Source organism: Polypterus senegalus, chromosome 9 (assembly GCF_016835505.1).
Source record: "Polypterus senegalus isolate Bchr_013 chromosome 9, ASM1683550v1, whole genome shotgun sequence".
Taxonomy (NCBI): domain Eukaryota; kingdom Metazoa; phylum Chordata; class Cladistia; order Polypteriformes; family Polypteridae; genus Polypterus; species Polypterus senegalus.
The window spans coordinates 143,525,608-143,552,634 of NC_053162.1; the positions used below are offsets into that span (position 1 = coordinate 143,525,608).

At 37.0% G+C, this 27,027-nt stretch overlaps 1 protein-coding gene across 1 annotated transcript in view; it reads left to right on the forward strand.

Annotated features, from left to right (window-relative positions):
- The first annotated feature begins 8,522 nt into the window (after positions 1-8,522).
- Positions 8,523-27,027, forward strand: part of htr3b (5-hydroxytryptamine (serotonin) receptor 3B) — a 74,458-nt gene continuing 55,953 nt past the window's right edge. Inside the window, exons 1-3 of the mRNA XM_039762422.1 lie at positions 8,523-8,559; positions 11,817-11,974; positions 22,845-22,889. Of these exons, the coding sequence (XP_039618356.1) occupies positions 8,523-8,559; positions 11,817-11,974; positions 22,845-22,889 (240 nt within the window). The remainder of the gene's footprint in view (positions 8,560-11,816; positions 11,975-22,844; positions 22,890-27,027) is intronic.

Sequence of the window (27,027 nt, forward strand, 5' to 3'; positions counted from 1 at the left end):
GCCTGAAGATAAAATATGCTCTTCACACTAAATTGCATTGAAGAAAATCTTGTACTCACTGCTGGGAAGTTCAAAATTGAATATGATGAATTATATTGAAAAATCATGTTCTATTTATATGGCTAAAATAAAATTTAATAGCCATGCACACTTGAAGGAGGAGTCAGGAATTAGATATAATGACATTAATGCCTACTGAACATTCGTCCCCAAGTTCAAATCTCTGCCTGAACATCTGCCTACATCCATCTCTGCTGTATTTTGTTGAATGACAATGGAATGTTTGATGCAATCATGCAAAAACTGATAACACATTATTTCATCATTTGTTCTTGTTCTTGGTAAAACCCTGTTTGTATGAAGAATCAGTTGACTAAATTAGCTTGCTTATTTGTAGGGGCTGCAGTACATTTGAGATTAAATTTGGCCATCTTTCTATTCAAATGTATCATCATTTTTGACCTGTACCATTGTACAGTATATCCCCTGATTATATCCATGTATTATTCAGTTTATGTCTTTAAAATAACATATATCCTATACTGATTTATAGACATAAATGCATACCTTTTAGTTTACAATAATAGCACTTTAATAACACTATATATTAGACAGTCCTAAGGACCCAGAATTGTACTAGACAGATTTGGGAAATCTGTGGTATGCTATACTTAACTGCGTTAGGCCTTAGGCATTTGAAAAACAATGATATAATTGATATATACATTTTTTTCTGGATGTCTGCTCTCATAACTGGACCAAACAGACAAATGATTATATTACTGGCTAAAGCACTTAGGAGGCAAGACTATTGTCTGATTGATAACCCAGGGAATTACAAAAAAAACTCTTAGACTTCAGTAGTTTTATGAAACTACAGTGTATGACCATTAGATTAATACATATATTTAAAGAATCTTATTTTTCTGCCATTCTGAATCTTTCTTTTCACTACTTATTCCGCTATTTCTAGTGTGCCTGCTAGTTTTGTGAAAGTAAACTCTTATGGATGACTTTATTTACCAATGCAAACTAGCTCCTTTACAAGAGAGTTCCTGCACTGCCCACAGGGTAGAGAAGAATGAACCTTAGGCTGAAAAGATTTATCCAATCCACTGTTATCTAGAAATGTATCTTCCTCTGATTTTTCCTTTTCATAAAACAACCACCTTCTAATGGCTATAAAAGAATAACATAAGAGTGGCAGGCAAATATACAAGCTTTTGTTAAAACCCTAACAAAGTCAATAGAGCCTCCCAGCCCTACGATTCCATTATGGTTCACTTTTGGAAAACTTTCCAGTCAAACTCACAACTGAGTTTGCTTCCACACAACAGGTGAGTCCAGGAAATGAAACTAGTAGATGGCACTCCAAGGTTTATTTGCCAAAGTACAGTGTAGCTATGTGTACTAATAATGGATAATTATTAAGTTTAACTTTAGTGGGGCAAATTTCGAGCAGCTGTGGCAATGTGATAAGCTTTTCTGTGTACAACCAGTTGAGCAGTGGTGCAGGTTTATACAAAAAAAATGTACATACAGTTCTGGACTAGCTCACCACAAACTTTGGAAGCAGTAAGAAATTAAAGAAAATGGCACATTGCATAAATAAGGAGATCCAAAAAAGCTGTTAAGAAAAAAAAAAAAAAACGCTGTGTAAGGCCAAACCAGGTAGAATACCAGATAATCCAGAATGAGAAGAGTCATTGCAGAGGACTTCAGCAGATTAAAGGCTTGGGCAAACTTGTGGCAGATGAAATCTAATGTAAGTAAATGTAGGGTATTCCATATAGGAAGTAAAAATGTTAAATTTGGGAGGTCTGAAACTTGAAAATACCCCTTGAAGAACCAATTTCTGGATTATTCTGGACTAGTCACAAACTACATAGAGACAGTGTACAGAAGCAATTAAGAAGGCTAACAGAATGTTAGGTTAGGTTATATAGCACAATATGTAGAGTACAATTCAAGGGAGTCTGTGCTCTATCTTTATAACACACTAGTGAGGCCTCACCTAGTGTACTGTGTACAGTTTTGATCTTCTGGCTATGAAAAGACATAGCAGCTTTAGAAAAGTCCAGAGAAGAACAACAAGGCTGATTTCAGGATTGAGAGTTATAAGCTATGAGGAATGATCAAACTGTTGAACTTTATCAGTTTAAGCAAATGGAGACTAAGAGGTGACATGAATGATGTTTTTAAAATTATGAAAGGAATTAGTACAATCAATCTAGGCTGTTACGTTAAAATGAGTCCAACAAGAACATGGGGAAATTCTTTAGGGTAAATTTGGTGCAAACTCTACAAACATTTTCATCACACAGAGAACCAGAGGCATACAGAAATGCTGTTTTTTTTGTTTTTAACAATCATGTGATATGATGGTTATGTGATCCCTACTTAACGACTTTCAACATCACACTCCACAGACTCTTTAAAGCTGAAGGTGCAATATTTCCATTGTACTTATTTCTTGATTCTTTACTAAAAACAGTCTTTTAATGTGTGTAATTATTTAGTGAAGGGATTACTATATAAGCTAGTAGCGACATTAGCTTTGAATTCTCGTTTATAATTTCTGTTTCACATGTGTGACTTTGACCATCAGCTTTTTTGACTTCCTGGTTTAGACCTGTGCCCTTTTGACTACTCTTTTCTTGCCCCTTTTTGGTATATTAAGTACTTGTATAAATAGTACTACTTTCTGAACGAGCATTTTCATCTGTTCACAACATAAACTCGGGTCATTTTAAACCTTTGACCCTGAAAAGGAGGAATTATTTGATAAGATTCAGACTCTTGTGATTCTGATACAGACCAAGCAGGAGAATCTTTGAAAGCAAATTAATGAGGGGAGTCGAATCATTGTTGTGCAACCTGCCCTGAGCTGTCTCCTTTAAGAGCTGGGAAGCAGAACATAATAGTCAAATCTTTGCAAACAAGTCTTTATAAATCTCTTTTAAAATTGTTTTCCAGGTTATTTTCACTCTATTTGACTCAAAGTCAGCTGAAAACTTTATTTGCTCTGAATTATGAAAACAACTAATATGACTCAGATTCGCCTTATGCACAAAGCTTGGATTCTGTATAATGATGGCAGTCCTATTGGTTATTTCTAAGAGTATTTGACTTGTTACATTATGCTACACACTGGCAATCTGCACTTTGAACAAATAACCTTTGTGTTTAAAAGCTCTTCACATCACCTTATTTTGGGTTATTCATTGTTTAAAAAGCACAACCCAAAGCTAAACAGGTATATCAGTTGGAACCTTTTAGGTCATTTTGTTTTGAGGATTGTCTTGGAGGATCAAATACAAGGGTGGCACAGAGGCGCAGTGGGCCAAGTGGGCAGTTTGCTTCTTGGATCCTCCCTGCGTGGAGTTTGCATGTTCTCCCCGTGTCTGCATGGGTTTCCTCCCACAGTCCAAAGACATGCAGGTTAGGTGCATTGGCGATTTTAAATTGTCCCTAGTGTGTGCTTGGTGTGTGGGTGTGTGTGTGTGCCCTGCAGTGGGCTGGCACCCTGCCCGGGGTTTGTTTCCTGCCTTATGCCCTGTGTTGGCTGGGATTGGCTCCAGCAGACCCCAGTGGCCCTGTAGTTAGGATATAGCAGGTTGGATAATGGATGGATGGATCAAATACAAAACTGATTTAATGTTTTGTCTTCAGTATCAGGATTTGATCATTTTTTTTAGTAAACAAAAATCATTAGCACTCTCTCAATATGATTATAACTGTGCTATATGTTGAAAGGTAAACATATACAATTTATCTCATCCTGAGGCTAGGGTAATAGTAGATTATATAAACAAAAATTAAGAAAATAATTTTATAAAACCATCTAACAGTCCTGTTAGTGTTTGCTATTTTTTGTACAAAAAAAAAAAAGAATTCCCCTAATTTTGTCCTTGCCAAGGACCAAAGTAAATTTAAGGAGTGCCTATAATTGCATCAGGAAAGAGAAGGAAGATAACCATAAAATATTATTCTATACAAATACAGCTTTTTACAAGAAGCTGGTCATGCCACATCTTTGACAACAACATTTTTACAAATATTCTGGGAATATATGCTCAGGTCTATCAAAGATTTACTCATTTTTTGTTAAAGTATGGTACAATACAATTTACATGAAAGGTCCTTTGATGTCTTCTGAAAAATAATGTCTTCATATAATTGGAGAAGACATTAACCACCCTCACTAAAATATTGAAACAATAGATTGACACATTTAGCTTCTGAGTAAGTGACATTGGTTCTCAATGATTTCCAAATATAGAGAAACTCTCCACATGTCTTTGCTGCTCTAATAAATTTATACAGACTGAACAATGAGTTCACCGGTGACCTTGTTCACTGAATTTTTCCATGAAAAATCACTGTGTGGGCTGGCTTAGGCAAACTTTGGTTTTTTTTCCCAGTGCCCCATGATACTTTGCAAGGGCAATGTGATATCACAGAGCTATAGCATTGTCATTATCTGTCTGTGCTACTGCCTGATTTGCATCACACTAGCACAGAACGTTCACTCACACATTCTGTAAGCGTACTCCACCTCACACTTTAAACACTTTACAGCACTAATCAATCTGCTTTGCACGTGTGTGAATAGTTTAATGCATATGCATGTTCCGTACTGTAGACCATTAAATTGCCTCTTAGCTGGCTGGGATTAGCAGAACATCCATGTATATGTTATATGCTTCATAAACATTTAGTGTATTTGAAATTAGTGCCAGATGGGTCACCCTATAAAGCTCAGGAGATAAAAACAAGCAAAAATATTCATTAGCTGGACAGTTTGATAACAATGAATCTTCTGGAGAACCAGAAAAAATGTTGCCTGCAGAGAATTGTTTCTTGTCACCATAATCATAAATAGTTCAGAAATCTTTTTTCCCCAATGTTTGCTCACTGGGTTAGTTCAAAGATATCTTGCTTGGGAGTATATGAACAAAGACATGAATGATTTTGTGCAAGTTTGTAATTACTATAGTAGTGCCCTTGGCTCAATAATGTCCTCTTTTTGGTTTGTTAACCAATTCCCCATTCTAGTCAGCCTAATCAATTTATTAGGAATCTCCTACCTTCACAGTGTTATACCATGATTTTAGTAGTATTAAATCTCTTTTCTTGAAGTGTACATTATGTTCAGTTGAAAAAAGTACCAAAGGATCTAGCTCATGTATTTATTAAAGGTTTACTCAACCCAGAAAAGATATATTTTATATGTTACCCATGTCATGTGGTTTGTAGTGATAGATGAGGAAAAATTTTATTTTTATGTCAGACATAACAAAGTTTATGATATAATGAACATCTATGAAGACCAATGCTCTGTGAGGAGTCTTATCTTTAATTCAAATCCTCATTCCCATGTCACCACGTTTCCCTGTATGCACTATTCTGATTTTCTAGAGGTATTCATTTAACATGAATTTAGCAAAAAATGCATTTGTTTTCCTAGTTTGAGCATTCAATAGGAAGACACGATATGTGTCTCCATAGATGCCCAGTCTATCAAGAAAGTTTGCTCTCCATTCTCAATGAAACCTTGGAATTAAATTTTTCTCCTTGGCCATCACTACAAACTACGCAGTGTAACTACTAAAAATGCCATTATGGAATTAGCATTCTTTTAAAGAATTTTTTGTCTCTATGTTTTTCCTAAATCTATCATGTCTGATACTCTGACTCAGTTTGTTTCTGATTTCTGCCAATATTTTTACTCCAAGATCAGATGTAAGGTTAATTTGACCTTAGGTTATCACAATAACACCAATGATCAAACTGAGAGTTAATCAAGAAATAGAAAAAAAATCTTACATTGCACAATCGGTTCATTTACCATTTATGTTGTTTAATTCTTCATTAAAGACATCAACATTTGAATGTTTATATGGTTATAAACCACCTCCTTGGAAATTCCATTTGTGATGCCAACTATCTCTACCCTGACTGATTATTTTACTAATTTAAGCACCATGTGGAGGTTAGCTCAGGATAACCTGACATCAGTGGAAACCTCAGCTAAGAGGTCTGTGGGCTGCAAAAGAAAGCCACCCTCAGAATAACAGATTGCATAGATGATGTGGCTTGCTACATGAGATATTCACCAGAAGGTGAAATCTTGGTAATCAGCTACAAAATGTATTGGTCTGGAGACATATCAACTGTCTTTACCAGCTCTTTTAAAGATCAATCCTACATTTCGTGTTTTGTGGTTAAAACCTTTTCTCATGAGCGCTATTTTTTGAATTCATTCTCCTTCACCTGTGGAACTGTAGGGTTAACAAGAATATGAGGTACCAAAAATTTTAGACACCTGTCATTGAAGGTCAACTGTATCCTGTTTGAATTATTAGCATGAATATGTCTAGTGGATTACTCCTGGGTTCCTTTTTGTGATAAACAAGAAGAGAAATTATTGTCATTTTTCATTCTTGCAATTCTTGAAAAGAAAGATAACCATGCACAGAATCTGTGCCTGTCTATACTGTGTAATCTGTACTCTGTCATGGATTTGGGGCTTGAGTAAAGGTGAATTATATTCTTCTTATTCCAAAGCAATGCCCAGCATTTATATTTAAGATGCACATATAATAAAGTGCATAAGCCCCCTTAAAATAAACACCCTTTACACACTATTTTTCAGGTTTAAATCTTGCTTTGTGCCTGAACCTCCTGGGCACCACATAACTCAGTAGTGGAATAAGCAGCTCTGGAAATGTATGATTAAATAACAGGTATGACATTAGTACAGTAACTAAGACTGCTGCCTTACAGAGTCTCTCATCATGCTTTAGGATCTTGTATCTGTGCATTATCTATGTGGCATATGCACAAATATCCTGGTGTCTACTTGGGTTTTCCAATTAATATTTCAGTTTTCCTCCCTCATCCCTAAATGTGCTTAGACTAGCTGAGTTTGTAAATTTCAAACTGGCCCCTGTTTGGGTGTATGCATGAATGGATCCTGTGATGGACTAGCACCCTATGCAGAGCTATTTCCTGCCTTGTGTCCAGTGTTCCACATGGCTTTGAATTGAATTAAGTGGCTTATGTTATTTAATTTAGTGGGTTCACTTCAGTTTCTGAACTAAACAGGAGATGCCACTGACGCAATGCATGCAGTGGGTTCAGAAAATATTCAGTCCTCTTCACTTACTGCACACTTTATTGTATTGTAGATTTATGTTAAAATTGATAAATGTGCTATTTTTGTTCATCAAAAAAGTTTACAGATTTATGAAAAATCAAAAAAAATGATTGCAAATTGTGTTCAGGTGCATCCTCTTTGATTTAGTTATCCTTGAGATGTGGCTAGAACTTGATTGGAGTCCACTTGTGGCAAAATGAATTGATTGGACATCATTTAGAAAGTCACCCACCTCTCTGTATATGGTCCCATAATTCACACTATATGCCAGGACAAAAACCAAGGCATGAAGTCTAGGAATCTCTCTGTGGACCTCCACGATCAAATTATGGTGAGGCATATATCAGAACAAGGTGATAAATTCCATTTATAAAGCTTTTCAGCATTCCCAGGAGCACCATGGCCTCAATACTTGTGAAAAGGAAGATGTCTAGCACCACCAGGCACTTCCTAGAGCTGGCTGTCCAGCCACACTGATTAACTGGGCAAGAAGGTGACAAAGAACCCAGCGGTCACAGTAACTGTGCTTCTGCTAAGGTGGGAGGACCTTGGATAAATATCTTAGCAGCATGATGGAAGCATGGTGGTGACAGCATCATACTGTGGGAGTACGTTTTAGTGGCAAGGACAGGAAGACTGGACAGAATTGAGAAAAGGATGAAAATAGCCAAATACAAAGCAGTCCTTGAAGAAAACCTGTTCTACAGTGTGACCTCGCCCCTTAGCATATAGCCAAGAAGATGTTAGAGTGGCTTCAGGACAAGTCTCAGACTGTCCTTAATTGGCAAAGACTATCCTCAGAATTAAACCCCATAGAACATTTGTGAATAACCTGAAGATAGCAGTTTGCAGATGTTTCCCATCCAATGTAATAGAACTTGAAAGGATCTGTCAGGAAGAATGGGATAAACTGCTCAAATCCAGGTGTTCAAAGCTTGTAGAGACACACCCCAGAAGCCTCGAAGCTGTAACTGCTGCCAAAGAGGCTTCTACAAATCACTGAAATAACAGTCTTAATGCTTATATGAATGAAGTTTAGAACCACAAGGACTTTTTCTAGACCAAACTAGGGAAATTGGACAAGGCGGGCCTTGGTCAGGGGGGCGACCAGGAACACATTGGTCACTCTCTGCTGACATGGCATAACCAGTCAGAAGGATGGCCAACTCAGCAGCACTGCATTAATCAGGTGCATGTGACACCTCACTTGGAGTTTGCCACATAGCATTTAGAGGACTCTGAGAGTATGAGTAAAAATATCTTGTCTGATAAAGCAAAAACTGAACTGTCTGAGCAGAACTACAACTTTCCTGCCAATTACCATTTCTATGGTGAAGTACGGTGGTAGCAGCATCGTGCCATGGGGGTGCTTCTCATTGGCAAGGACAAGGAGACAGGTCAGAATTGAGGGAAAGATGAATGTAGCCAAATACAAAAAGGTCCTTAAAGGAAACCTGCTCTAGAGTGCACACATCCTCAGACTAGGGTGACATGATAGTGACCTGAAGCATCTAGCCAAAGTAATGCTGGAGTGGCTTCTGGACTAGTCTTTAACTGCTTATGAGTGGCTTTGGAAAAGATGGCAGTTTACAGACATTGTCCATACAATGTAATGGAGCTTGAGAGGATCTGCCAGAAAGAATGGGATAAATCCAAGTGTGCAAAGCTTGTAGAGACTTATCCCAAGAAGACTTGAAACTATAATTTTTGCCAAACGGGCCTCTTCATAGTACTGGAGTAGGGGACTGAACACTTATATGAATGAGAGATTTCAGTTTTTGATTTTTAATCAATTTGCAAATCTTTCTGTAAACATGTTTTCCCTTTAACAGTATGTATTACTAAGTGTAGGTTGATGGGCAAAAATGGCAAATTTATCCATTTAAATTAAATCTACAACACAAGTGTGCAGAAAGTGAAGGTGTCTGAGTACTTTCTGAATCAACTGTTACTCAATATATATTTGCTTCAAAGACTTTCTAAAGCTTTCAGGTGGAATAAGTTTAACAAACAATAACTGCTCTTAAGAAACACTATTACATAGGAGAAAAGACAATGCAAATTATTAGTTAGGCACTGCTATTACAATAAGTGAAGCATAGTGATTTTAAATTAGTATAGTTGAGAGTTTGGTAACTTTAAGGTACAGTATGCCAATTCTGCATGTGCTGTATATCTGTACTGCCATAGCTGTTCAGCCCACATTATTTTCAGTAACCATAAGCCAACACACTGTTTTCACATACAATTTTTAAATTAGTTATGTAACGCTAACTCCAAAACTTATTCAAGCAAGTAAGGCCAAGTAAGGCCATGAACTGTAATGAACAACAACAGCAAAGAGAAAAAAACCCTCAGAAAGTATTTTTGAAAATAGCCAAGAAGAAGAGGGCTTTTCACTTTGGATCTATCTATCTATCTATCTATCTATCTATCTATCTATCTATCTATCTATCTATCTATCTATCTATCTATCTATCTATCTATCTATCTATCTAATACAGAAACCAAAGGATAAATATTTATGTAAGTGGCTTGACTCAATAACAAATTATGAAAATTTGGAGAAACAGTACTTCTCTCATCATTTTCTTATCCAAAAATGTATATTGTATATTTCTGCACAATATTTGTGTAAATATTAAATAAAAATATTTATTTGTATGCCAGTCTAACTCAACAGAGAGAAAGATGTCAAGAAATGTTCAGTTAATATTACATCTACAGTATTCAGTGAACAGATATACTAATCACTTACAGAGTCTAAGTGCAAATATTAGGGCAGCAAGATTCACATTCAGGGTATTTAGATATATCTAGTTAAGTGTAGACTATATGAAGAATGAAAAGTGCATAAATATTACAATAATGTGTACAAAAATACAGACACAGATGAAAAAAATCCAAATTAGAGATATAAAGCATCATGTGTTTTTTTTTGGGAGTTAAAATATCTTAATAGAGAGAGGTTATCCTGAAAATGTAGTGCAAGGCCCAACCATCAATGAGTAGGAAATTTGCTGTGTTTCACTTGGTATTTAGGATGTGATTAAAGGTTGTAATTTCAAAGCAGGGACTTGGCTACAGGTGGGCAGTGCCCATCCAAAAGGGTTGTCAGCCCACCTACTGAAAAATCAGTAAAAAATAAATTTGACCTTATTTGGCATTTAGTTGTCCTCCCTGCATAGGCAAGTGCCCATGCCATAATTACATCATAGTAACACCCTTAGAATAGACATGGAAAGCCAATGCAATTCGTTCATCCATAAATCTTGAACTTGTTTAATCTATCTCAGTCTGAAATTATCCAGACAGTATGAGACACAAGGCATGCTAATCCATCAGAGGGCTGAACTAACTTATATGGGGCCAATTTAGAGTCACCAGTTCACCATGTCGTTTCTTCACTCCCATCATGAAGGCGTTTAAAGTGATAAGAGCTAAAACTAATAGTTGTTAGCAAAAGGTCAGAAAAACAGAAAATGTTATGTATATATAAGCAGTGTAGAAAAAGTAATTAGCAGTCAAAATTAAAGTAAAGAAATTAAGAGTCATAAAAGAAGATAAACACTATATATTACATTTTGAAGTATTAAGAGTATTTTGAGTATAAAGAAGATGATAAATCAGATTGGTCTGACTGGAGTGAATTGTTCAAAGTTACTGCTGTTTTCACAGTTTACCTACAGTATGATCATCCTATTCATCAGTCTCTTTGTGTTAGGGATGAGTTCAATGTGCGCCCACCAGAGGGCAGCAACATGCAAATGAGGCAGGCTTTAAATGGACTCCCGTCACTGCACTCCCAAACCAACTGCACCCTATAAATTCAGTGATTTAGGAAAGTGGAATGAAGCAAGTATGACCAACACTTATTACACACTTAACCAATTGTTACTCAATTTTTTCTCATTATTCAAATGTGAATTTAAACCTGACACTTTTAAAAATTTTGTCAATTGATCAATTGTCATGTGGTAACTGATTCATTTGACTAATGTAATAAATATTGTTATATAAAATATAAAAATTATATTTGTCAAACCCACTATGTCTAATTAAGGGTCACGGGAGGCCAGAGCCACAGGACTCACACAACTTTGGATGGAGCAATTGCAAGATCCACTAGTACAAAAATACGCACACCCTGGACCAATGTAGAAATACCAAATTAATGTAACATATGACTCTTTAAGACATGAGTGTAAAACTGATAATCCATAGATAGATCCACTGACAACATGCAGAGAGTATACAAATTCAGCACAGAGACTGACCATCCATAAGATTTAAAACCATGCCAACATTAAATATTCATCCGTCTGTTTTTTAAACTCATTTATCCAGAGTTGTTTCATGGGGAAGTTGGAGTCTATTCCAGTAAGAATCTGGTGCAAGACAGGTGCACACACCAGGGGACCAGTTTAGCATCACCAGTCCACCTAACCTGCATGTCTTTGGATTGGGAATATTGCAGTAGAACACGCATGCGCCACGCAGTGAGGACCAAGAATATAAACTCTGGTGTCCTTGTTGCAAGGCAGCTGTACTACCATTGCCCTAAATATTAATAGACCACAAGGAAGAACTGCAGAGAGTTCATAAGCTGTTTGGATAATGTAATGTATTCTTTTTTAAACCTCTTTTTCAACAGGAAGTTTTTCTCTTACTGCCAAGCCCAAAAAATCGGCTTTACATCAACTTACTAAAAAGCTTTTGAAAAATTACAGCAAAGGAGTGCGACCAGTCAACAACTGGACAGAGGCCACAGTAGTTTACATTGATTTCATCCTTCAATCAGTATTAGATGTGGTAAGAATAATGCAGAGTCTTTATTGACCACTAGAGGGCATGCATAGCCTAGGAAAATCACTACAGAAGACAAAAGTAGCCTCTCATAAGAATTAACCAATGTTTAAGAATGCTTAATTAATTGAATTAATTCTATCTATCTATCTATCTATCTATCTATCTATCTATCTATCTATCTATCTATCTATCTATCTAAAGATTTATGTAAATGGCTTGACTCAATAACAAATTGTGAAAATTTGGAGAAACGGTACTTCTCTCGTCATTTTCTTAGCCAAAAATGTACATGGTATCTTTCTGCACAATAGTTGAATTGTGTAAATATTAAATAAAAATATTTTTTGTATGCCATGCTTAAACTCAACAGAGAGAATGATGTCTAGAAATGTTCAGATGATATTACATCTATTCAGTGAACAGACAAATTTGAAAAAAGTGATCAAAGTTATTAAATACACATTTACATCTTCCTTAAGTTTGAAATTACAGAACAATTCTAAAAGCAACATCATCTAACTACAAAAGAAAAAGGTAAATATTAATTTACTAATTCATCATGTTGTTGATCAAACACATCAAAATGGTAAATAAACAAGTGTGTGAAGCATTTATAGGACGTACAATTGCATTAATTACAGCAGTGCTGGTGTGGCAGGCAGCTTCATAGCATTTTCAGTACTTCGTGTCCTGGAGGATGTGGCCATTTCTTGCCCAGCCTGAAGGTGACGACAGTCTGACAGTTTAATAAGCAGTAAAGATTATTCCAAATTCCTTTGTTATCTTTTCTCCCTATTCAGTTGACATTGGCTTTTCAGCTCTTTGTACAAATAGTGCCAGTGGTCATGTTTCAAAGTAAACCCCTTGTTGAAATGCTTCCTTTACTCGGGTATTGATCATATTCTTATTCCCAGATCATTTAACCGTTATTTGTTGTTATTGGGGTCATCCTCTTCCACCTTGTGAGCAGCCTCTAACTCAAATATTGATGAAAAGATCTCCCCATCTTTCATTTTGAGTGCTTCCTTTCTTCAGGGTTTAATATGCCATGCATTATTTTTTTGTCTTTTAGCAAAGAAATATGTTTCCATGTTTACAACAGGCCATATAACTCCAAATCATAGAGAGAGTCATTTCTGGTCTCAAGCTGCAGTTGTCCAGTTTGTTAAAAACTTCAGTTTTGTCTTGCTCCTTAGTGACGACTCAGAATAAACTCATGTCTGTGTCCTAAGTTCAGTGTGACAGAGGACACCCGGTGTTAAGTGTCACCTCTTGAAGAGGGTTTTCATGTTTGGTACACAAACATAACATTCCTTCAGTGTTAGGCAGCTTGCACAAAGCATTCAGTGAAAATGTATATTTTCTACAGGTCATTGAATTAGTTAATCAATATGTCAACTTATCAGTCAGTCAAGCAATAAATCAATCTAATAAGGTGCCATTCACAGCAAACACAGTTACAAGGTACTTTATGAAGCATCAAAGAGTACATTTCAAAGTAAATAAAATCATTTAAGACAAGAATATATAATAAAAGCAAATTAAAAAGAAAGCAAGATAAATTAATACAATATATTGACAATAGAGTACTACCACAATCAGTGGTGCATGTCCCGAAAACTATCAATCTTAGTGACGTAGGTAAAAAATGAATGAGTTTTCCGAGTGTTTCCTGAAAGCCCTTTGTCACTTATCATTTAACGAATGAGTTTAAAGTATTTCTTGGGCTCTTTACCAGCATCCATGTCAAAAAAGCAGACTGTCGAAAACAAAAACATTGATCCCACATTTATTTCAGTTGTTAAATATGCATTATATTGTCACACCAGATGTGTAAATGTAAAAGAAAGGTGACAAAAGAATCAATTACTATGCAAAAAAACCACAAGGTAAAGAAATTAACATTTCCACTAATAGGTAAAATTAATTTAACCCATTAGTCAAAAATCTACAAATGGACTCAAACTGTGACGTGTTTCCCTTGCAAGAAAGAACAATGGCGAGCAGTGATAGGTTAAAAAAACAACACTCCTACAAAAGAGGAGTTTTAAAAAAAAACTTATATACCAGGTGACAAACAAAATTAAGAAGTGTTGTTTTTCAAAGCTCATGGAAGTCCCTGTGGACAGAATTGCATCTTCCACATACAAAGATTGTAGAGCCTGCTCTGCAATGATGTGTGTGTTTTGGTGTGAAGTGTTCTTCCTTTTCTCTGCCATGGTTTGGGGACACTGGAGTTAGCAGGTATTGGAAAAAAGGATACCCACTGTCTCCCAGTATCCAGACACCAGTCAATGCACCATCCCTTGTTGTCTGATTCACTTCAAAGTTGGACAAGATACAAACATCATGTATACTCCCAGGCCACGGCCATAAGGTCTGTAAAAAGTCCCTGATGGTTGCATATCATTTATACATTTAGCATCAAGAACCCTTTTCAACTGGTATGGATATGATTAACAAGGCTGGGAGTATGAATAGGGATGGGCATTCTATCCCATGCGCCTACAATGCCTGCAGTGGCATGAAAACCAATTTTACTGTCATGCAAGTCAATGTATTATTATTATTATTATTATTATTATTATTATTATTATTACCAGTAATGGCGCACTGCAGTGAATACACTTGACTTGAGCATTCCTGGTTTTTATGCTCTTTCTCTGTACGTTTATCATTCATTTGCTCAGAGGTTGATGCGCTTGCTGATTCCTGAGTAGCTCTTCTTTTCGCCACCCTAGCGGCCTGCTTCTTTTCTTCTTTCGTCGGCATGTTTTCGCATTAGAAATTGATTACGTCAGTGTTTGTATTGCAATTACTTAGGAAGTTTTCTTTAATTTTTCACTTAAGCTGACACTTAAGTCTTCAATCTGCATCAAGAATGATTTGAGATATGAAGAGGTAGGGGAAGTGATGGTAAAGGTGGTAGGGATGAGAACGGTGCCCATACGCATACGCCACACTGCTGCCCTGCTGGCCACTACTGAGAGATGATTTTACAATAAAATAAAATAAAATAAAAGTAAAAAGAGGAATAACTTTGGAGGTTAATCATCACCCTAAAAGCAGATAGTAGACGTCACCTAGTATATGTGTACCAAATTTCAGGTCAATAGGTCAAACAGTTTGCAAGCTACAGGTGATTTAAAATCCTGGACAGACAAATGGACAGCCACAGTAGCGTATTATATAAAAAGATAATTATTTACTTATTTGGCTAACATCTTTATCCAAGGCAATTTACAACATCTGAGATACAATTAATTGCATTTCATTTGTTTTTAAAATCGGAGCAAAGGCAGGTGAATGGTCACACTTGCATGCATAGATTTTAACACAGCAACCTTGCTAAAGCAATGTACATCACCAACAGTTGGCAGGAATCCGCTGGTGATATATAAACTGAGAGCTGTCAGCAGTTGCACAGTGGGAGAAAGGGCAAAATTTCACTTTTGTCTGCACTAGACCAAATAGGGTTATTATTTCACCTCTGCGCAGCCTGCATTTCTCTGTTAGTTGTTGATTCCGGAGACGACTCAAAGGGTTCATGTCCTCCCACAAAAGAGCATTTAAACCTGTGACTTAGCTTCTTGGATGGATCTTCATTTGAGTTGCACAATTCTCTTCACAGCTGCCCATTGTCATTGTCATAACCCTTGTGATTTTATAGGATGTAACCGATGACCTAGTTAAATCACTATATATGCAAATTGTCTATAGGTGTATTAATGCTACAAAGAGCTAATCTATAGCTTACATTATAATTTTATATTACTATTGCAACATCGACCTTTTATTTTTATTATTATTATTATTATTTCATTGCCAAGTAAAACCATCAGTGTGTTTTTATGATCAACTTAGGGTGACCTCTTTTTCTCTGTGACAGAAAGTCCAAATAAAGTACATGAAAAACAGTGGGATAGTTCACCCGTTAAATTACAAACAAGATTAAGTACTATTTTAGTTACAAAGTGTTTTCGGGAAACAGTCGGTAATCAGTGGATGATCTTAAGTACAAGATAATGATGTACTTAGTGTTATGAAGCTCTCGGAAAACACACCCCAGTACAGTTGGCACAAAAGAATCAAATAATAGCCAATTAAGTTATATGGATAACCAAATAAAGTGAGTTTTCAAGCAAGACTTCCATAAGATGTCTGATGCGGCTATGTTGAAAGACCTGCTCAGAAAATTCTAGAAAGTTGGAGCAAACAGACCTGAAGGAGCAATCACTAAGGTATATAAATATAAAAATCTTTGGATAAGAAAGACACCATCAGAGATTTCTGTCATCAATTAATTTGAGATGAATCATCCAGCACTTCAGCTATGACTGTAACACCATATTGCCTACCCAAGCACTAACCTGGCAAAGATAAGCCGCTTCACCGTGTGTTTTAAGAAAATGAGTTAACCCTGCAAACACCTTTATGCTGTGTTTGTATTTTATTTTTTATTGCCAAGGGATCATATTAGCATGTTTTGTTGCTTTTTATTAGACATTGTCAGTTATGGCCAATAGCGCAAAAGGGGAAAACTTGTGTTGAACACAATCCTATACAATGGTAGCCCCCCAAACTCCCCAAGTATGTAGTCAGAAATAGCAAGTTGAACTTTGTCTGTCTGAAAGGCCAAAACATGAGAGCAAAAGAATATGCCACTAGTCCTTTATAGTCTCTTTCATCAGATTCACGGCATGTTCTAGGGGTTACAGTTTAGCTCCTGAAAATTATCAGGAATATTGATAATCAGGAGATGTTTCTATCAGTGAATACTAAGCACTGTTGCAAATGTAAATGTTTTTAATGTCTTTAATAATTACACTATCCATCCGTGAATATAAGAACCTGTTTATTCTAACTCAGGGTTTTAGGAAAAATCCAGTACTAAAAAATAATTTCTGAACTTGTGTATGCTAATTCAGGATCACATGAATTAATGTTTATACAAACAAGAATGGAGATGTCTTGCACTTTGGCAAGACATTCAAATAAGATTTCTCTATAGTCTGTATACATGACATTGTTAATACTATAACTACTACTACATACTTGTATTCTGATGCCCACTTAATCCAGAGGATATTCCAGTAGCACAAAGCAAGAAACAGCCCTGTATTGGGTGTCAGTCCATAGCAGGGCACAATAAAACAAACAGCCACAATAGGACAATTTAAAATCACCAAATAGTCTGAGTTGCATGTTTTTGGGAATGTGAAAAAAAAAGCAAGTGTTCCCAAGTTAAAAGATGCAGAAAGGATGTGCAAAGTCCACCGAGATAACGAATAAGCGTGGTAGCTGACCCCAGGATGATGGACCTCTGAGACAATAGTGCCTCACAGCTCCAGACAGCTGTATTTAAATTCAACAGCAAGCTCTATATGTGTGGAAGTTGCATGTTTCTTTCTGGCGTCTCTCACATCCCAAAATCGTAGTTTGATTTGATCTGTGAATATAAATTCACTCCATATTAATAATTGTGTATGTATGTATGAATGTGCCTTGTGATGGAAAGACCCCAATCCCAATTTAGTTCTCTTAAAATAAGCAGTTTTGAGAAATAAATGATTGAATGAATCAATAAAAAATAATAGTTTTTCTACAGTATCAGTGATGCACTGTTGTAAAGGTGCAACCATTTTTTTAATATAGCAAATTGCTTAATTTTATATTCAGGATGTTTGTTTTAGGGATTTTTCATTTCCGTTTATATATATCCTTTTATATATATTATTCCAAATTTATTTTGAAACAACTTATACATAAACATATAAAAATACAAATTAACTGAAATGCCCAACATGCACAAAGATAAGCTATAGGCGCTAAGAGTGCTGCCCACTTGACTGTAAAGTTAAAGCACAATGGATGCCTGCTGTTCTCACAGCTACTTGCTGTTTTGAATTGTATGCAGACCTTACCATAAAACAGCACATAGCTTATTGCAAAAAAATGTTTTCTGGCTCATTCTTCATCTTCAAATATGTTTGTGTCATCACACATATGGACTGAGTTAACCAGCAAATAACATCAGAAACTATGCAGCCAGAATTACACTTCTGGCAAGATGCCCTACTCCATAGCTTGCTAATTTGAAGCATCATCATCATAATCAGCACATTACACCCAACAATATGTTGGCACATTTGTAAGTGTAAAAGGAGGCCGACTCATACAAAGCTTTACTCATCTGCTGCATATCAAGTCTGATGTACCATAGATGACCATCACACGTTCATCTGCCTAGCACAGTGAAGACTGGCACTCCTTTTTTTTTCTTGGCGTGGGTGGGGAGTGCAGTTTCCTGGCACTATTGCCCACAGCTTTAAAAGGAAAACACCAAGTGAAGTGGGAAACTGAGTGATCTTAAAGATTAACATTGATGTGGGCATAGGTCAGTTGAGTCATGAAAAAATTAATAAATAAATAAATAAACCTTCCTTTTGCCTTTACAATAGGCAGTGTCTGAGAAGATACTGTGCCCACTATTTGGTCATTTAATATACTAATGTTAAGGAATGGCTACATTTATAGGTACTTACTGTGTTTCTCGTTTATGAGGGTATATGGCAAAGGAATTCCAGATGAAATAAAAGAAACACACAAAAGAAAAAGTGGTTAACAGAGGCTGCATTTATGTATGGCTTACATAACTGAGAAGTAAAGATCTTCAGAAATAAGGGTGGAAGAAAATACTCCGTTGTACAGTCGTCCTCTGTCATGAACTTGGTGATATGGTAGTGAATTCGACAAGAGGCGCTGAGGGACTGTAATGGTGTGGGTCGGCCCCATGCTATTGGGTCTTTTATGGGACCCCTTGAACTCACTAATAGTGATAACACACTCGAGGATGAGCCAGCGGATGAGGTCATATTACACAAAGCTAATGTGCTCCAGTGCTTTTATTAAAACCCAACAACAAAACAGTGTTAAATAAGTTCAGTGTTCAAAATGTTCAAAAGATAAATTATCCATAAAAACAAGGTGAAGGTAAAGGTTAAAAACAAATAAATAATCCATTAAAATCAGAGGGTAAAACCGGAGACAATCCACAAAAATTTGAACCCTGAACACTGCCCTTTTAAACCTGGCTCCTACTCCCCTTATTCCCTCGGAACTCACATTAGGAGGAGACGTCGACCAACAGGTGCAGTCAACCTTCATATCTTGGCTCTGTTCTCTGCCACCCTTCTATCTGCATCTGTGGGGCAATCTGTCGAGCCACACACACCTCTCCTGATGCTCACACTCGACCCGTGTGGGAGATGTTGTCAGTTGGGCCTCCTACTCCCTGGCAATTGCTTAGTAGGTTTGCCCTTTCTTCAGCTTAAGGCTCCTGCACTTCTGTGTGGAGTTGATGTGCTTGTTCAGCCTTATCCAAACAGTTTAGTCCTGCACCTCCTCATCAGTCAAGCCCTTTTCCTTCAAATCTTCTTTTACTATATTATTCCACCTCCACTTTGGCCGTCCTTACTTTCTCTTCCTCTGTTTTTTTCATTCCCATCACTCTTTTGCCCAGATATTCATTGTCTGTCCTCATCTCATGTCCATTCCACTTTAACCTACTTTACTGCACTTTCTTAGGTATCTCTCCCACTTTTGTTGTGCCTCTGATGGTCTCATTTCTTATTCTGTCCTTTTTTAATAACTCCACACATCCATCTCAACATTCTCATTTCTGCCACATCTAACTTCTTCCCCTGTGCTATCCTTTACTGAACCGTGTCTCAGCTCCATACATCATTGCTGGTCTTGCCACTGTCTTAAACATTTTACATTTAACCTTAATTCTTCAATCACACAATAATCCTGATACCTTCTTCCAAAATGTCCATCGACTCTGCACTCAATGGGTTATCTCTACATCTAATCTTCAATCTGATCCTAGATACTTAACTCTTTCAGGGCAGATGTCAACTTCTGTCAAACGGAGGTGGCAATCCACTGTAAACAGTGACAAAACCCACCGTTATGTTTTACTTGGACTCCCATTGCTAGAAGGAAAGTTCACTTCATTGGTTTGACTGAGAGTCACTGCGCTTGCGTGAGGAGCGAGGTGAAAACAATGGCAACAATGGCATCGACATCTGGCGAGAGAGAGAACATAAAGCAGAATACTCCGTGGTTGAGGGTTGCATATTATTGCTGAATTGGACTCCTGAATTGTCTTGTCAGACGATTTTAGCACAACGTGAGGTACCAGCATCAGCTGATCACAGTGCTGAACAGGATCATGTAGCTGACACAACCATGGCAATGTTTGCCTGGGAGGACCACCACTTACAATAATAAAGAGGTACAAACCAGATCGCAACGCACTATGAATGCATAAGGCTCCAGCCTGGCATGCATTCCTGACAAACTGGCAGTCACAGCATGTAGCAACAAACATATTATGTTGATTTTTGTGTGAAACCATTGCTTTGTGTGCTTCTCAGAAAACTCTGTTTTTTGGAAAAAATATTCAGCCCTCTAAGAGTTAAACTTATCCATGCTTTTCAATAGCTCTCTCCAACTTCTTAATCCTGATCATCATTAAACCTTACATATTCTGTCTTCTTCCTATTTGTCTTCAACCCTCTATCTACCAAAAGCCCTTTTCCAATATTCTAACTTCCCCTCCACTTCCTAAAATTCGATTTGCAGGTAAGTTTGTAATTGTGAAAGGTGAAGCTCACTAAAAGATTCTTTTGGAGGTTTTAAAGGTTTTTTAAATTGTAAAATAATATTGCTCTTAAAAATATTGTTAACACTTCTGTGTTTGCCTGTGTTCTTATCTGCAGCCGTGTAATGCATGTAGTCTGTTGCACACCAGTAAAATCAATATAATGTATGCCTCTCTTAAACATGACAATGGAGGAGTGCGGTGCATTTTTAAAAAATGTGACATTCTGCATATTATTCCCACAAAGATATCCTTAAATGCACCATTATGCACATTACTGTGTTTCTTCCTCTGGAAAATCTTTCTGCATGGGAAGCCATCATCTCCCCCTGCCTGTTACCTAGCAACCACTATTTCCGGCTTCTTGATTCCTGCAGAAGAGGTTGAGAATATGAACTCTCCAAGTACCTTGGAGTTTCAATTTTCTTTTCAGTCTCTGATGCATATTTAGAATTGAATTGTTGAATGTCATTGGAATGGCTACTGATGTCAAGTGACCAGTAATGGATCAGTCATTTTCTATTCAGGACATGTTGATTGACACATACAAGGTGTAGCCTAGATAGTCTCTAAGGAGAAGGTAACCACATTGTATAAAGGAAACCATTATATGACAGGATGGTCAAAGTTCACTTCAACTCTTAACTTATTATCATCATACAGTGTTATGTACCAAAAAATGTAGCTGAAGAGAAGGACAAAGATAACTGCTACAAACAGCAAGGCACAGTAGGGAGAATGTAAAGTAGTATTTTCTAACAAATATAGAAATTTCAGGTAGGACAACAAATCAGTCTATAAAACAAATGTCCTTTAGTGTGCATGTTTGTCCTTGCTAATGTGCAGGCATGTGCACTGAGTCTTTATGAGCATATTAAGATTGTATGCACAACATGTGTGGCAGACCAAGTGCTGTATACTAAAATCTTTTACAAAAGAAAACCTACATACATTTTCCATGTTTATTTGCTTAATCATTTTCTTTTTAGAACAGTAAATAGGAAGAGCAAAATCATTTTCATACCAGTATCAATACCTGAAAAGTCATTTGTGAACTAAAATATCAGGGTGAGAATTTTTTTGGATTGCCCAATTGCCTGTCAAATCATTCCTTGCATTTCCGCTATAGCATGTCCTTGTACTATATTAATTAATGTTCTTAAAATAAGATATTCTTCAAAAGTCAAGATATTAAAGCTGCATCACAAATATCAGTGTCAAAGGTCAACATTTTGACTTTTTCCACAGACTTTCATTGGACAAGATGCATAGCTTTCAAACATTGGCCATTTAGATGTTAAGCAATGAAACACTGACCAAGAAATGAGATATCTGTTTTTGAATTTCCCATTCATACTATGACTACATTAAGTGGGTTATTGCATTAAGTTGTTGTTTTTCCATTACACGGCAATGTTTAGAAAGTAAACTAGACTTGTAGTATCAATAACAAACCTTCACACTTAAATAGCTTTGGTATACAGTCTCTTTTATTTTCTAGTTTATAGACGTTACCTCTCTTGACTTAGATTAGCAGTCATGCACATAAGGCAATAAGGATGAACCAGGAGGTCAATCCACACATCCTTCACCATTTTTGAACACAGAAGATGACCCAGGCTTGTAAGAGACTTTGTGTTTCAGCTATTATGTAGATTCAGCCCTACTAATGGATAAGCACCAGGAACTTGAAATCCTAATTCAAACCCCAAGTAGAAAAAGCCAATCTAAGTGAAAATTCACAATGAAAAGATGGTTAATTTCTACTGGAGGTAAAGTGATATAAAATTACTTCCATTTCTCACTCAAAAATAAAAAATGAATACATTTCTTAAATTTACTATTCAAAAAAGAGATATGCAGTATGACCTTATGTTATAAGCTTTATAATAAATCTGTGCATGAACTCTACAAATAAGTGATCCATTTTACACTAAAAATAGCTGATTTACAAAGAGCTTTTCTTACACAGTATGATAGATGTTTAGACGACAGTCAATACAGATGCATTTGCTATCCAGAAAAAAAAAAACTATTGAAAATGGTCTTTCATACTTCATTCTCTTTTCATCGAAAATCTGCTAACAAAAGGCATATCACATTAATGACAAAAAAGACATTGATTTCTGTCTGAGATCCTTTTAAACACTAAAGTGTTCTTGTTAAATGCATCAAATAATGTCTAAACCTTATGTCTTCTTCTAGGATGGTCAAAACCAGAAAGTGACCACAAGCATATGGTACCGGCAGGTAAGTGAAGTATTTACGGAAATCACACACATTTTTCTCCATCTACAGACAGAATGATTCTTTACCTCAGTACTTTTGACCTCATTGTCAATATAGCCATTAGAGAAATAATATACAGCAAATCTTAAAATGTTTAACTCAATTAGTTCATAGCTCATTGTAAATTGAAGTGCCAGTTATTTGAGGGCCATAAAATTGACATAAGATAATAGCAGAGTATTCAGTTATACTGGCCCTGTGATGGACTGGTGCCCTGGTCATGATTGCTTCCTACCTTGCCTTCAATAAAGTGAAAATAGGCTCCAGCCCCCTATCAGTGTTCATTACAGTAAGTGAGTTTTGAATATGTTATGTCGTTATAATCAGTTTCTGACTGGACTGAAGTTTGTAGTCTAAACTGCCTGGTAATCTACAGTACAGTAGTCCTGACTTGTTTTCTGTAAACATTCATATATGCATTGGTCTGAAAATTTCATATCATCTAAAAAGAAACACACACACATATATAATAATTATATATATGTATATATATATATATATATATATATATATATATATATATATATATATATATATATATATATATATATATATATATATATATATTGTGGAGGACTGCCGGCTTCCCATGCCGGTCCACACCCCCAGGCTGCCAGGAGGAGCTCTCCCGACAGCAGGATCGTGCCCAGAGTTCCAGCAGTACCTTGGGGACCACCAGGAGTCGCTGTAGGGGGGCTCATGGGCTCTTGTGTGCCCTATAACCCGGGAGTACGTCACGGTCATGTGACAGGAAGGAACTGTTTGTCCTGACCCGGAAGGAATAAGGAACTGTGGACTGTTGGGACAGGAACACCTCCGGGTTAGGGGCTATAAAACAACGGTGCCTCAGTCCAGACACTGAGCTGAGCTGGGAGATAGAGGAGCAAGTGTCTGGGCAAGGAGGAGAGTTTATTGTTGGAGAGTATTGTGTTTATTATAGTTAGTAGCGTAGTTTAATTGTATGAGTAGTGTGAAAGGTGCTTGGTGCACTGTGGGAAAAGGAAATAAAGAGTCTTGGACTTTAACCCGGTGTCTGGAGTTGTACCTGAGGGTTCAAGGGAGCACTAGCGCCCCCTACTGTCACAATATATATATATATATATATATATATATATATATATATATATATATATATATATATATATATATATGGCGGCATGGTGGCACAGTGGGTTCGCTTCCCGGGTCCTCCCTGCGTGGAGTTTTCATGTTCTCCCCGTGCTCTGGTTTCCACCCCACAGTCCAAAGACAAGCAGGTTAGGTGCACTGGCGATCCTAAATTGTCCCTGGTGTGTGCTTGGTGTGTGGGGATTGTGTGTGTGTGTGTGCGCGCCCTGCAGTGGGCTGGCATCCTGCCCGGGGTTTGTTTCCTGCCCTGCACCCTGTGTTGGCTGGGATTAGCTACAGCAGACCCCTGTGACCATGTAGTTAGGATATAGCAGGTTGGATAATGGATGGATGGATATATATATATATATATATTATATATAATAATTATATATATATTGTGGCAAATAACCGGGGAAGCCCCCTGACCAGGATGTCCTGAAGATGGAAGGACCGGGGAAGACAACATATTGGGAACAACACCTCCCCCGGAACATGAGAGGACAAACCCCAGGAATACGTTGAGACAATGGGCTTGGAGCTTAGAAGCTCAGCCCTGCTGTTGCCCGTGGTCACCGCTAGGTGTCACCTGGTCACTTCAGGAGTGCTGGATGGCAGCACTTCTAACACACTTGGAACTGCTACCAGAAGAAGGTCCAAGGGAGCCTGGAGTACTTACAGGTGTTAATTCTGGGAGTGTTGCCCAAAATTAATTGGATAGCACCTGGAATGCTTCCGGGTAGTAGCGGACTCAACACTATCAACAGTCAGACAGTGTTCAGAAGCCATTAAGAAGGCTAACAGAATGTTTGGTTATATAGCACAATGTGTGCAGTACAAGTCCAAGGAAGTTATGCTCAAGCTTTATAACACACTGGTGAGGCCTCATCTGGAGTACTCTGTGCAGTTTTGGTCTCCAGGCTACAAAAATGACATAGTAGAACTGGAAAAAGTCCAGAGAAGAGTGATGGGGATGAATTATGAGAAAAGATTTAAAGAGCTGAGCCTTTTCATTTTAAGCAAAAGTAGATTAAGAGTGTTTAAAACTATGAAGGGAATTATTACAGTGAATCAAGACTGTTATTTGAAAATGAGTTCATCAAGAAAAAAGGAACACAGAAACTTGTTAAATTTCACACAAGCATTAGGAAGTTTTTATTTACACAGAGAACCATAGACACATAGAATAAGCTTCCTAGTAGTATGGTAGACAGTAGGACTATCAGTGCATCATTTTTCCTTTTAATTGATCTCCGTGTTTAGTGAATTGCCCCTTTTTATTCTCTTATTCTAAGAAAGTCTGTTGACAGCACTGAATGCTAAAGGGAAGCAATTACTTCAGTGTCATATTCACTTGTTTGCTCATTTGTAAGAAACATTTCTTACTGAGCAAATGAGTGAAAATGGGGTTGAAGTAACTGTTCTCCTTTAACAGCATCTGTGTTTGCACTGTTCATTGCTAATCGTCAGCCTTTAAATACAATTAAGGGAACAAACACTACAGTAACTACTTAATTTAAAAATGGCAAAAAAAAAACCATAAGAAGTTAAAGCTTGGGCCGATAATACAAACATTTATTAACTCTGTAGGTATGTCTGTAGACCAGATAAATATTCAATGAGGTCATTTGTAAGTAAGAATGGCACAATGATTCAAAAATTGGTTGGAATAAAAATCTGCAGCCATTAGGATCCCCAAGACTGAACTTGAAAACCATTGGCCTAAAGAATTAAGAGTAAACTAATTAACATTGCGACATTAAAATACATAAACATGAACATTCCAATTATGATAAACAGATGTTATAACAAAATAAGTTCTACTGGATGAACATAAACAAATCATAATAATTTAAAGTTCATTATAACTGAGATGGGTGGCACTGTGGTGCAGTGGTAGCACTTCACAGGCAGGAGACCAGGGTTCACATCCTGGGTCCTCCCTGTGTGGAGTTTGCATGTTCTCCCTGTGTCTGTGTGGGTTCTTCTCACAGTCCTAAGACATTCAGGCTTGGCAGATTGATGATGCTAAATTGGCTGTGAGGTGTCTGTGTGTGTGTTCCCCCTTTAATGGACTGGTGCTTTGTTCAAGGGATTGCTCCAGCCTTGCGCCATATACTTGCTGGGATATGCTCCAGCCCCCAGTGACCCTGCTCAGGATTAAGTGGGCTTAGAAAATGGTAAAGTATAATTGAAATATGTTCAGTTGGCAGTGCTAAGGACAAAAACTTTAGTAAACAGCATTTCTGGAGAAAGTACATCTCTGAAGGTTCAGAACAACGAAAAAATAAATATAAAATCCTTTTAACTTTAATTCAGGGCTTTTGATATCACATCATACTTCATGGGATGAATAATCTATCTATCCATCCAACATTTCATTTTTTTGCTGAATTTGCCTTTTCTACTTCAGGTGCATGATCCACTAGATTTCTTCAGCTTATGACTTTAAAATATTTCCATTTACCAAGAACATGTTTTTGTTTTGCCATCTTAATGTTCAACTGTCACATGTTATTTTGCTGCTTCCCTAATTAAATGTGTCACTTGAACCCCAACTTACTAATGATGACAAGTATTACTTTCTTCAAACAGGGTTTGACTGCTGTAGTTACAGAGTAGTTAAGTGTACTTTACAAGTAGCATCACTCTTTTGCAGATGAATGGGGTTCTCCTTCATTTTAATTGGTTATGAAGAGTTAATCTTCCTCTTTTCACGTATAGCTTCCGTCTTGAAGCTGGAGAGGGGGCAGGCTTATGGTGGTTTACAGCCACCTCTGTTGGGGCCATTCTAGAAGACATCACTGACTATTTTTTGTTTTTCTTCTTTGTCACTGTAATATTATGTGCATAAAAGAAATCACGTGTATATAAAGAGGAATCATTTGGTATGGCTGGTTTCACAGATCTCTCCCACTCCAGACTTAGACCAACAGGTAAACTACTTCCTGCATGAAAACCAAAAACAAATCTAATATGAGTGTGTACAGAA